Raw genomic sequence first — 13,537 nt, 5'->3', positions numbered from 1 at the left:
TATCACCAGTAAAATATGGAGTGCCACAAGGATCCGTCTTAGGTCCCCTTCTATTTTCAATATACATGTTGGCCCTTGGTAATAATATTAGAAAATACGGGATTAGTTTCCACTGTTATGCTGATGATACTCAGCTATATATCTTAACAAGACCAGATGAAACTTCTAAATTGTCTAAGCTAACAGAGTGTGTTTAAAATGTAAAAGATTGGATGACCAATAATTTTCTCTTATTAAATTCGGGTAAGACAGAGATATTAATTATTGGACCAAAAAACAGTACAGAGAATCTTGTAGATTACAATTTGCAACTAGACGGATGTACTGTTACTTCCTCTACAGTCAGAAATCTGGGTGTTATATTAGACAGCAACTTGTCTTTTGAAAATCATATTTCCCATGTTACAAAAACTGCATTCGTCCATCTTAGAAACATTGCCAAGCTACGAAACATGTTACCTGTTTCTGATGCAGAAAAGCTAGTTCATGCATTCATGACCTCTAGACTGGACTATTGTAATGGACTTCTAGGTGGTTGTCCTGCTTCTTCAATAAACAAGCTACAGGTAGTCCAAAATACAGTGGCTAGAGTCCTTACCAGGTCAAGAAAATATGATCATATTACCCCACTTTTACAGTCTCTGCACTGGCTACCTATTAAGTTCCATATCAGTTACAAATTATCATTACTTACCTATAAGGCCCTAAATGTTTAGATCCTGCGTACCTAACTAGCCTTCTACCACGCTACAATCCATCACGCTCCCTAAGGTCACAAAACGCTGGACTTTTGGTAGTTCCTAGGATAGCAAAGTCCACTAAAGGAGGTAGAGCTTTCTCACATTTGGCTCCCAAACTCTGGAATAGCCTTCCTGATAATGTTCGGGGTTCAGACACACTCTCTCTGTTTAAATCTAGATTAAAAACGCATCTCTTTCGCCAAGCATTCGAATAATGCTTAAATTGTGACTGCAGTTACATCTGATCAAATGCACATTCTTATTCTTTAGCTTGGGTTAAACTAATTAATTTTACTTTGTTGGATCAGCAGCTATGCTAATGATGTCTCTATTTGTCTCTCTGTTTCTGCTGGATCTTCATCCCGTGGTAACTAGGATTTACCCAAGCTCCAGTCTGGATCCAGAACACCTGAGAAGAGATGATGCTGATCCTCAGAGGACCCCAGATGATGATAACCCTGAATCAACAAACAGAACTAACAAATATTGCTACAAGTTTGACTGCATCATATAATAATTGCTGTTAATAATGTTCATCATCTGGCTGACTACGTCTTGTATTCATTTTTCTGAAAAATCCTGTCATGTGCACACAAACTGACAGTCACCACTTATTAGCCACTACTAAATATTGTTGAAACGTAATATTCTGTAAAGTTGCTTTGTAATGATTTGTATTGTGAAAAGCGCTATACAAATAAACTTGAATTGAATTATCCATATATATTTATATATATTCCACTTACCCATCCCCATTTATTTATTACTACAACCCGAATTCCGGAAAAGTTGGGACGTTTTTTAAATTTTAATAAAATGAAAACTAAAGGAATTTCAAATCACATGAGCCAATATTTTATTCACAATAGAACATAGATAACGTAGCAAATGTTTAAACTGAGAAATTTTACACTTTTATCCACTTAATAAGCTCATTTAAAATTTAATGCCTGCTACAGGTCTCAAAAAAGTTGGCACGGGGGCAACAAATGGCTAAAGAAGCAAGCAGTTTTGAAAATATTCAGCTGGGAGAACATCTAGTGATTAATTAAGTTAATTGATATCAGGTCTGTAACATGATTAGCTATAAAAGCTTTGTCTTAGAGAAGCAGAGTCTCTCAGAAGTAAAGATGGGCAGAGGCTCTCAAATCTGTGAAAGACTGCGTAAAAAAATTGTGGAAAACTTTAAAAACATTGTTCCTCAACGTCAAATTGCAAAGGCTTTGCAAATCTCATCATCTACAGTGCATAACATCATCAAAAGATTCAGAGAAACTGGAGAAATCTCTGTGCGTAAGGGACAAGGCCGGAGACCTTTATTGGATGCCCGTGGTCTTCGGGCTCTCAGACGACACTGCATCACTCATCGGCATGATTGTGTCAATGACATTACTAAATGGGCCCAGGAATACTTTCAGAAACCACTGTCGGTAAACACAATCCGCCGTGCCATCAGCAGATGCCAACTTAAGCTCTATCATGCAAAAAGGAAGCCATATGTGAACATGGTCCAGAAGCGCCGTCGTGTCCTGTGGGCCAAGGCTCATTTAAAATGGACTATTTCAAAGTGGAATAGTGTTTTATGGTCAGACGAGTCCAAATTTGACATTCTTGTTGGAAATCACGGACGCCGTGTCCTTCGGGCTAAAGAGGAGGGAGACCTTCCAGCATGTTATCAGCGTTCAGTTCAAAAGCCAGCATCTCTGATGGTATGGGGGTGCATAAGTGCATACGGTATGGGCAGCTTGCATGTTTTGGAAGGCTCTGTGAATGCTGAAAGGTATATAAAGGTTTTAGAGCAACATATGCTTCCCTCCAAACAACATCTATTTCAGGTAAGGCCTTGTTTATTTCAGCAGGACAATGCAAAACCACATACTGCAGCTATAACAACAGCATGGCTTCGTCGTAGAAGAGTCCGGGTGCTAACCTGGCCTGCCTGCAGTCCAGATCTTTCACCTATAGAGAACATTTGGCGCATCATTAAACGAAAAATACGTCAAAGACGACCACGAACTCTTCAGCAGCTGGAAATCTATATAAGGCAAGAATGGGACCAAATTCCAACAGCAAAACTCCAGCAACTCATAGCCTCAATGCCCAGACGTCTTCAAACTGTTTTGAAAAGAAAAGGAGATGCTACACCATGGTAAACATGCCCCGTCCCAACTATTTTGAGACCTGCAGCAGAAATCAAAATTGAAATGAGCTCATTTTGTGCATAAAATTGTAAACTTTCTCAGTTTAAACATTTGCTACGTTATCTATGTTCTATTGTGAATAAAATATTGGCTCATGTGATTTGAAAGTCTTTTAGTTTTCATTTTATTAAAATTTAAAAAACGTCCCAACTTTTCCGGAATTCGGATTGTAGTTTATCTATTAAAAATAAATTAATAAATAAATAAATACAAACCATCCCATTAATTGTAATGGTTTTACAGGTCATAATGGGAGTTATATTGGTTTTAATGGAAACTGTAATGGTGACTGATGGTCTTTACTGGTAATTGGTCACCTTCTATTGATGGTTTGTTAAAACCAATAAATCCTAATGAAATATTTCCCAAAACACACTACAGGAAACCATTATTATTTAAATGGCTTTCCTGGTTAGTAGTTGAAATGATTTATGGTATTAATGTTTGTAATGGTATTTATAGTGGAGACCATTCGATTTTCTGTTTTGGTTTCTATTGTTTTTTGTTTTGTATTGTTTTTTCAACAGGGTTGACTGATAAATGAAAATACCAAACGAGAATAATAAATAGAGAAAAATTATTGAACCAGTCAAACATACTGATGTGGTATCATGTCAAGTGATTGTCACACAGAAACAACATTTCACATCACTTTAAAAACAATGAATACAAGCAGAAGCAAATATTACAGGCGAGAGAGTCCTTCAATCCCTAATTTAACTGAAAAGACAAATGCGCAGAATGCTGAAGTGCTCTCACTCTTTGTCATCTGTGACTTATCACCAGTTCTTGTGGATTGCATGTATTGCTAAAACGTGCATCTTTAGCTACACCGTGAGGTTGAACTTTGGGTGTGACAGACACCTGCAGGCACCTGTGGTTTCAGAACCTGTCCATCCAGTGTGAAGACAGCGCTTTCTCCACCCTCTTTGCTGAGATGGTAGTGTTTATTGAGTCATGGCAACATTCAGTCTGTAAACTAATAGATGTCTCATCAGATGCCACCATATACAGAAAAACAACACCCACCAATGCAAATCATGTGCACGGGAATCAGAGAGCACTGGACTTTCTTCATGGGCGTATTCAAAGGGTGGACATATGATTTCCCTTGAATTATTCTGATTAGGCCGTTTCAGAGCTTTTAAAATGATTACGCCCTTTGATTCATGCAAAAATGACCAGATTATTAGACATATGATGTCTAAGAAAGCACGCACAAGATTTTAAGAACTATAAAGTTTGGATTTTCAAGGCCATAGTCCTGTTTCATTCTGTACACAGTACACTTGTTTTTATTTCTTTTATGGGCAGCTATATGACATAAAGACAGTACATTCGGGAAAAACCTGGAGTCTTGTGATCAACACCAGGTTATCTGTGCTGGATTTGAAACACAACCATTTGAAATATAGAAATTAACTGAATACTGATAATACAGTATACAGATATGGCAGAAACTGACTCATTAGACATTTCCATGACAGGAGATGCTTAAATTTACCCATAATCAATTAAATTTCATATTTTACTTTTGTGTTCAGTGGTTATACATCAACATGTATTGTAGATACAGTAAATCTAAATCTATATATTATTATTATTATTATTATTATTAAAGTACTCTGAATTTAGGTCCAGACTAGTTTTATATTAAATTCAAATTAAAGTAACAAAATAGTTTTGTAGGACACTACAAACTCACTCTCTGTGTCTCACACAAACATGAATACACTTTTTGATTAATTTATCAACACAACATTCATGTATACCTTTTTTTTTTTTTTACATTATTAATATATGACTTTCTTTTTAGACCTCAGACTCCATCATAATTTGCCTGACAACATTGTGAAGTTACTTCCAGCACATGGGCTTCTCACTGCCATCAGATATGGAAAGACTGGCCACACAGTTTCCATACACAAACATTATGTGTATGGTTCAAAATCTGGGAATTACTTCAACATTGTTTTTGGGGGGAGAAAAAGCATGATTCCTTCCCTCAGTGAAGCTTGTAATTGATCAAAAATACATTTACAACAGTTATATTGCATATGTATATTACTATTGTAAATAACTGTTTAGTTTATGTTTTAACTATCTTATAAGATGAAAACAAACTGGATCTAATCGGGACAGAAAGAGTGGATGGCCCAGATACACAAAAAGAAGAGTACAAGTAGGCCTGTACAAACAGACCCAAGAAAGCATGGGATGAAGCTTCATCTTCTTAATTGCAAGAATATATACAGTACAGGTCTGCACTTAAAGTCTGTGCATTGCTGTTTTATAAAATAATACACTGTATTCAGAAGTTCATTGTAGAATGAATGTAGGTTGGGTCGTTTTATTTCTATATCACAATAAATTACTGCTGAAAATATATAAATTGTGAGATTCTATAAATAATTGCCCAAAAGGCATATAGAGGCACATGTAAATAGAATCTAGATCAATATGTTTATATAAAGACACCCCTGCTGAAAAAAACAAAACAATAGACATCATCTAGGGGGGTGGTGTTGGCGCAGTGGATAAAACACATGCCTTTGGTGTGAGAGACCCAGGTTCAAATCCACTGTGAGACACCAACGTGTCCCTGAGCAAGACACTTATCCCCTAGTTGATCCAGAGGCGTGTAACCTGTGACATATATAGCAATTGTAAGTCGCTTTGGATAAAAGCGTCAGCTAAATGAATAAATGCAAAATCAACAAATATGTATTGGTTATTAATGGGACTTATATTGGTTTTACTGGAAACTGTAATGGTCCCTGTGGGTCTGTACTGGTATCACTTTCTATTGGTGGCTTGTTAAAACAAATATTTCCCAAAACACACTACAGAAACTTTACCAAAATGTTTAATGGTTTGTAATGAATTCTGTGATGGTTCTATAGATTTATTGTTATTATTATTATTATTATTATTATTTCAGCAGGGACAGTAATCATTGGTATTCTACAGCTCAGAAACTTCTTATGTTATTAACAGTAACTGTGTAACTAAAGTTATTGTAAAAGTTGATTGTCAATTCAAAGTGGAATTCTGCAGTGTTACAGAAAGTCAACGTGATTAATCGCGTGCGTCACTTGAGTAGTGTTCAGCCCATTCAAACAGGTCGAGCCTCTCCAGATCGGGTTTCACTGCGGGGTGGAGCTCAGGGAAAGTTCAGATAAAGACTGGCCTGAAAACATTCGGAGAGCTTCTTCACACTCGCGCAGGAGACACAAAACAGCGTTATAATCCAGAATGTTTCGCTGTGGAGTTTCGTATCCGAGGTGCAGGTGGATCCTGCCTCTGCTCCTGCTGTTTGCGATTATTTTCGACATCATCGCCATCGCAGCGCAGTCCGGATGGGTGGAGGACGAGAACGCGAAGACGCACTACGCCAGCATGTGGAGGCAGTGCCGAGGCCGCAACGATCAGTGGGAGTGCAAATCCCTCATGGATCTCCGTGAGTACTGACCGAGAGTCCTGAGATCGAGTGAGAAGGCGTTATAATACAGCAAAAATCAAAGCGATCCAAATGAAACGTAAAAAATTGTGTTACTTTGTCTAAGTGGCCTTTTCTATATTAATTTTAAATGAGTAAAAAAAAAATATAAATAAAAAAAAATAAAATAAATAAATAATCACATTCCTGCTCAGTTCACGGGGATATGCTGTTTAACTTGAGCTAATTAGTAGCTATGTCACAATATGTTGTATAAAATGTTTGCATCATGTCTGCGTTAGTTTAATAAACTTCTAATGTTTGAATTTTCTTATTCTGAAAGCTTATAAATTCTTAATAAAGCCAGGTTTTGTTACGTTTAGACACAAAACAATGCTGTTTTGTGTCTAAAGGTAACAAAACCTGGCTTTATTAAGAATCCATAAGCTTTCAGAATAAGAAAATTCACAAGGGGCAACATGAAAATTAGCCATTGGGGCTTTTTTTTACAGGGACATTACTCAAACATTAATCAACAGTTAAATACTGTAAATAAGCCAGAGTTAGCCCCAATGGCTAATTTTCAAGTTGCTCCTTGGCATTTAAAAAAAAGGCAACCTAAAAGTCTAAAATACAGTAAATTATCACACATAAATAATACAATAACATCTACAATTATTAAATGCTGATTGATGTCAGTTAACAGTTTTCAAAGTTTACATCACATATAACCAGTGGAACCAGTTAAATAAATCGGAGGAGACGTTGACAGCTTTGCAAACACTTTTAAGCCCCAGGCAAAACCTGTTATATTTCTTCCCCTTATCTTAGCTGCTCTTTTCATTAGTTTGCCAATAGAACAAGTTTAAACTGAGGCCTATCACTAGAGATCTGTCCATTTCTGTAAACTTTATTTTTGTAGAAATAAGATGCAGTGACATGCTCTTTATACACAGTAGTGCATTTAAATGATTCATGAAGGGATACTATATGGTGAAGCTGAGGTTTATTTGGTTAGCATGTAATATTTCTTTAATTTTCTTGTGTTATGTGTTAGTAACTGGCGTGGAAAATACAATGATGTACAGTATATCTGAGGATTGTGACCAAAGTGTCGATCAAGCAGTTACCAACGATCATTAATGTCTGAGTGATGAATTGACTTGAAATAGAGTTAGACCAAATAAGACACAGTTGCAAAAATTAAAAAAAAAAAAAAATTTTTACCCTCAACCACACCCTTCCTCCCCCACACTCTCCACCTCAAGCACATTGGGTGTGACTGTATTCACAGACTTCTTGGAGCAAAACCACATTCCTCTAATGAGTGTTAGGAAGCCAAGCATTGTCTCTACAAGTCCTCGTAGCAGCACAGAGTCGAGCCTGAGTGAAACTAGTTAAACATTGCCGTCGATCTGTTAATGTGTAACCATCCGTGTTACAAGCCACCGTAGAAACTCACCTCTTGTATTTGTTCTGCTTCCCTAAAGTTCAAGTTGATTAGTTAAAGAGAAATTGCATTCACAGTACCTTGTTTATTGTACAGTTTGTTTTTGAAGAGTCACTACAAATTTTAAAACCAAACTTATGACTTAATATTAACTTTATTTTTTATAGTGCTTTTATAACACCCTTAAAGGAGCTTCTCAAAAACACTTAACAATGTTAAACTACACATGTAAAATTAAAACGGGAATACAGGATAAACAAGAGCACAGGAAGATCAAATAAACAAGAGACAGCAACATGAGTTTTAAAAATGCCAAGAGACTGTGCTTCCCGAATTTCAGCTGTTGTTTCTTTACCGCATTGAAATACATTAGTGTGATGAAACAAGTATGCAGCATATCATTGAAGGTCTTCTTCTCGGTTCTCCTTCCAGCTTGGGCCCAGGCAGTCGCTGCTCTGATGATCATAGGCCTCATCATCCTCATCCTCGCCTTCGTCATCTCATTTGTGGCTCTCTGCTGTACCCTCAACATCCCTCTGCTGCCTGTAGTTGGATGCTTACTTATTTTGGCTGGTAAGACACTCACTTAACCTATCAGTCTGTTGGATATCAGGGAATCGGGGCTGTTGTCACATTCAAATTGGCCAAAATGCAAAATATAAGGAGTCCAGTGCTTCTGAGGAAGTTTCACAACAAAAGCATTTCCTCCACTTTGTCTATTGAATGCTTTCTAAATAATACATGGATGCTGGGCTGGGCGGTGTGTTGGGATAAAAACGTGTGACGAAGAGTGATATTTGGCTGTACTGTGGTTGGTGTATCAGTTGCCAGGACGGCTTTAGGTTATTAATACAGCGTTTATAAAAATTACATGGCTGAACGCGCGCCAAACAAGTTAAGACAAAGAAAGGTGGAGTGTGACGCAGAGTTTACAGATATATACAGACCGTGCTTTTGGTCTTTCCACCCTGCTTTTGTTCGGCTGTCGCTCTCACCCCTCCCTGTCCTCTTCACTTGTATTCAGGTGAAAGTTAAGAACGGCTGTTTTGTTCTCCGTCGCTTATTCATTGCCAGACTGAAGCATAGCCTCTTCTTTTAAATTTGTCTTTTTAATATTTTCACTATTCATGAATTTTTGTTCTTTAAATCCACCCTGTCTGTTTTTCAGTTTCGTTCTGAAATGTCTGATCTGATAACTCTCTGATGACTATCTGATAGCCTGCTCCCTCTGTATCAGCAGTAGTGCTTCAGTTTGGGGTGGGGTCTATGACGGCACTGTTGCTGGAAGCGTCAGATGCAGCTCTTTGTGAAGGTTTCCTACACACCCAAACAGGGCTTGGCCTTCGCTCGCACGTCTGTGCAACACTCGCTGATTCACCTGGCTGGCTCGCCAACACAGCTGTCAGCTACTCATTAAACATTTTAATATACCAACACAAATTGGTGCCAAGTTTGTTTTAGGTGCTGTTCATAAAACACTTACGATAAAACCTGTTGGACACCAAAGGAATACTTTGAAAAGCCATTCACTTGGCTTTTTCAGAGCAATTTTTGTTGGCCAAAAATGCATTTCATCCAACATTAAATGTGTGAATGTCAACGCATAAGACAAGAAAATATATCAAACTGCAGGGCTACATTTTTTTCAGATGCTTCGAACAGGATATTTTATAAAAATAGGATAGATTGCTCTGAAATCATACAACTGTGTTGACAGATGAAATGTGTAACAAAAATAAAAGTATTAGGACACATATTTCTAAGCATAGGTTATTATATGAATCATAAAGACATTTTATTTCAGAACTAGTGTGACTTTCTAAGCTATGGATGTTTGAAAGCAAGATGCTGGCATTGAGTTTGATTTCTAGTGAAGTTGCTTTGGATTAAAGCATCTGCCAAATGTAAACGACGTCAGTTCCCCTCGGGTGTGCTAGCTTTTACCTTTGGCTGTGTTCCTCTAATGGTTTGTTTCTGAACAGAGAGTCTATTGTTTTATCAACTGAAACCTAATAGTGTGCTTACTCTGTCTGTCTTTCAAATAAATGCCACCTGGTTCAGTGATCAAATACTTTTAGGGTCACTGTAAAATTTGCTTGTGTTGTGCTATAAAGTGTGCCTGCTTTCTCTCGTTCCAGTAATCATCCAGATAATCGCTCTGATCATCTACCCTGTCAAGTTCAATGAGCAGATCTATGAAGGGTATTATGACTACACCTGGGCGTATGGTTTTGGCTGGGGGGCGACCATCTTGATGCTGGGCTGCGGGATCCTCTTCTACTGTCTCCCTCACTACGAAGATGAGCTTGCTGGCTTGGCCAAGACCAAATACATCTACACCTCTGCCTGAAGCCCCAAATACTCCTTTCTTTTAGAAAGGACAATGTTAAGCCACCCAAGCCCTAAAAGTCTGTGCTCGCCGATCTCCAAAAGCATCGTCATCTTCCCAAACCAAACATAGGACCAAACTGACTTTGATGAGGGCTGTCCTTACCCTTTTGTCTAACTTTTGGAACTAATGCAATTAATATTTAATTAATAATCACCCACAAACAGACTCTTCACAAACAGAAAGTTTCTTTTTTTTAAGTCACTGAGCACAGATTGAACTCCACAGAGCATTGTTCTGAATCTTCATGTTGCACATTTTACATTACAGTGTCCTTGACATATTACATGTAAATATAATTAATTCCATTAAGTAATTACATTAATACAACTCAGAAAACAATTAGGTGCATGTAGCTTGCTTAAGAATTTACACTGTAACATGAACACTGCTATTTTAAAGAGTTTTGTTATTTGTATATTTCTTGAACATCTCTTCATATCAACATTATGAAAATATTTTTATGATGTATCTATTTTTACATGAATTTGTCATTCCATGTCAGTCTGTAGTGGCTGTGCATGCTTGATTGCACACTTCCCTAAAGTGCTCTTACTGTCAGCGAAAGATCAAAAAAAGACCAAAGTGAAGTGAACTAAGATTAGATAGGGTTTTATTTTTTTTATTTTTTTCTAATCGTGAGCTTGGTTTTATAGTAAAATCGGTAAGCAAGTGGATAGAAAACACAAAACACAGCAACCTGATGTTTTTCTGTTTTCTGATATTGAAAAATCTTGATGCATTCACGCTGTCATCATTTAATTTCAATTAGACTGATGTGTATGTGGAAAAATTTTTATAAAAAGTACTTGGCTTGTAAACTTTGCAAAATCATAGGGTTTTTTGTGTATTTTACTAGATTATATTGTTTGTTTTTGCGTAGTTTTTTTTTTTTTTACTTTGCCATTTGTGGTTCTTTTGTGATATATGAATACCAATCTTCAATAAAAGGGAGCCTTGCTGTTAAGACACCAATCTGAAGGTTTTTTTTTTTTTTTGTTGCTCTATTAATTAAATCCCACAGTTCACAATAGTGACTGTCAGAAAGGTTTTAATTTATAAAGCTTTTAAATCGTTACTGACTGATGTGTTAGTGTAAATCCTGCAAATATGGAACAAATAAAGGGTCTCAATTAAATATGTGCAGTTTCATATGATAAGTGCAAATTGTCACATGACCAGAGCAGTTTATTTCCTGTTTATGCCTTGAGAAGAGGATGGCTGCATCAAAGCAGGTCAAATGTTGCAAACAAATTGTACAATATTGATGTTGTAATACTGATAGCAATAATTAAGGCAAGACTTTAAGACCTTTTAAGGCCAAGCCTGTATTGGTGGAAGAATTATGCAGAATTCATCTAACCCATCTATCCTGTTCTGTCCCAAATCAACCATCACATTCAGAGCATGGCAGCAAAACAACAGTAAGTTGTTTGCTTCTCCAGAAAAAAAAAAGAAAGACAGACATGTTTGGTGAAAAGGGTATGGTGCCCATAATGTGACATGTCCAGTTCACAAAGTTTTTTTATGTGGACACAAGATATTAGTTTGAGGGAACATCATCCTTTTCTCGTGGCTACGAGTTTAATGTGTAAACAAACCTGCGTGACCATAGCAACCCAGGATTATCAGAGATGGATTCATTAATATCTTATTTTGAATTAAGAAATTATTATATTATTTATTATAGAATTATTACATTATTAAATTATTATATTAATCATAGGCCTTGGCTACTGGACTGTATTACGTGCGATAGTCAGCTTTCAAATAAAGTTTGTCATGAATAAATATTACATAAAATGAATAAAAGAATTAATAAATTGGCCTACAAGAAAACATTTTTATCCATCCTACAGTCTTGTAAGTCCATTAACTGATCATCTTTTCCCCGTAATATTTGTATATTATTGTTATTATTTACCTATTATTATTGGTTATATTTTTACATTCGTTTATATTAATTTTTCCCCTTCATTTCAATCTTTATAATTTATGTTCTGCCAATAAAGCTTTGATTATGCTGACTGGAATTTCTGCTGGAATGCAGTTTAAATTTAACATATATTTAATTTGATCTTGGCTAGATAATCGACCATAATTATAAATATTAAAGTGTTTTGCTGAGAAATTAATCATTCATGTAGTTTAATTTGTAAATGAAAACAAAACACATTCATTTATCATCACAGAAGAGCATAAATACAATCATAAATCCAAAACTTTGGCATAATTGTCAGGTGTTTATTTACAAAATATGGTAAGCTAGCAAATGCTAGCATAGTTATACAAAACACTATCTTGGTAAAGCGATACCCAAATTGAAAGAGGAAATAAGCATATATAACAAATATAAAAAAGCCCTAATAAGTTAATTTAACAACAACAACAATAATAATAATATATAAATATTAAATGTAATGTTTAATGTAAATAAAAATCCTCAACATAGCATCTCATAGCCACAACATATTATCACGTTGAGTTATTATGTCATGGCCACAACAAAACTAAATGAACCGGACATGTTACCTTTCGGGCACCATAAAAGAGAAAAACCAGAAATGGACAAAAACATTGCTCTGAGAATAATATGTAAATAAATAGTGCACAAGGTTGCAGTGTCTTCTACTGGCCAGAAGTTAAACTGATTCAAATGATGACAAACAAATGCTTTTCATGAATTTACCACAGCATTTTCAGAAAACAAATGTGCAAAAGCTCACTGGGGTGGTTGTTTTTTAAAAGGTACACCTTTGTACCTTAACCTTAAAAGGTGCAAATTAGTACATAAAATGTACATACACCTAAATTAAACATATTAGTAGGCCTACATTTAATAAGGTACATGCCCCAAAGATGACTTTTGTACCTTTATTTTTGAGAGTGGATATAATAAGCAGTCAAATTATGTTGGTAATTATTACAACCCGTCTTTGGTGTAATTGAACCCATAGTTGCTGCTAGCAGCTGTAACTGTCATTTCACAGTTCAGTCTGAAATGTTCTTTTCTGATTCCAAGATTACAGTGTAAATACTGTGAAATATGACGCATCCACACATTTATGATGCATGTATTGTTTCTGCTGAAGATGAGTCACCAGGGTGACAAGTATGTGCAGGACACACCTAACGAGACACACCTGTACTGTGAGTTACACATGCGCCCTTCTGTTGAAACACTGACAACATCTGGTACATGCAGTACTGAAGGGAACAGGTTAACTGAGGACAGAACAGCGCAGCATGTCTCCTGTCTGAATGTTTCTAACATTAGAGGTTAAAATATCACAACGGTGATTATCCCTAACATAGCAC

General features: G+C 36.3%; 1 protein-coding gene across 1 annotated transcript; it reads left to right on the top strand.

Annotated features, from left to right (window-relative positions):
* Positions 1 to 6,116: 6,116 nt before the first annotated feature.
* LOC132157475 (p53 apoptosis effector related to PMP-22-like) lies at positions 6,117 to 10,256 on the top strand. Its single transcript, XM_059566832.1, has 3 exons — positions 6,117 to 6,401; positions 8,263 to 8,403; positions 9,969 to 10,256. Exons 1-3 carry the CDS (start codon positions 6,197 to 6,199, stop codon positions 10,178 to 10,180), a joined length of 558 nt encoding a protein of 185 aa, XP_059422815.1. The 5' UTR covers positions 6,117 to 6,196; the 3' UTR covers positions 10,181 to 10,256.
* Positions 10,257 to 13,537: the final 3,281 nt, after the last annotated feature.

The sequence above is a fragment of the Carassius carassius genome, chromosome 14, assembly GCF_963082965.1.
Source record: "Carassius carassius chromosome 14, fCarCar2.1, whole genome shotgun sequence".
NCBI classification, from domain to species: Eukaryota; Metazoa; Chordata; class Actinopteri; order Cypriniformes; family Cyprinidae; genus Carassius; species Carassius carassius.
The sequence above is the reverse complement of the archived record's forward strand: the minus strand, read 5'-3'. Positions and strand labels throughout refer to the sequence as shown.

Bases quoted from the DNA above. Each gene is read 5' to 3' on its own strand.
- LOC132157475 (XM_059566832.1), top strand. From the start codon at position 6,197: ATGTTTCGCTGTGGAGTTTCGTATCCGAGGTGCAGGTGGATCCTGCCT. The intron at 6,402-8,262 runs GTGAGTACTGAC...TTCTCCTTCCAG, and splicing joins CAAATCCCTCATGGATCTCC to CTTGGGCCCAGGCAGTCGCT. The intron at 8,404-9,968 runs GTAAGACACTCA...CTCTCGTTCCAG, and splicing joins ATGCTTACTTATTTTGGCTG to TAATCATCCAGATAATCGCT.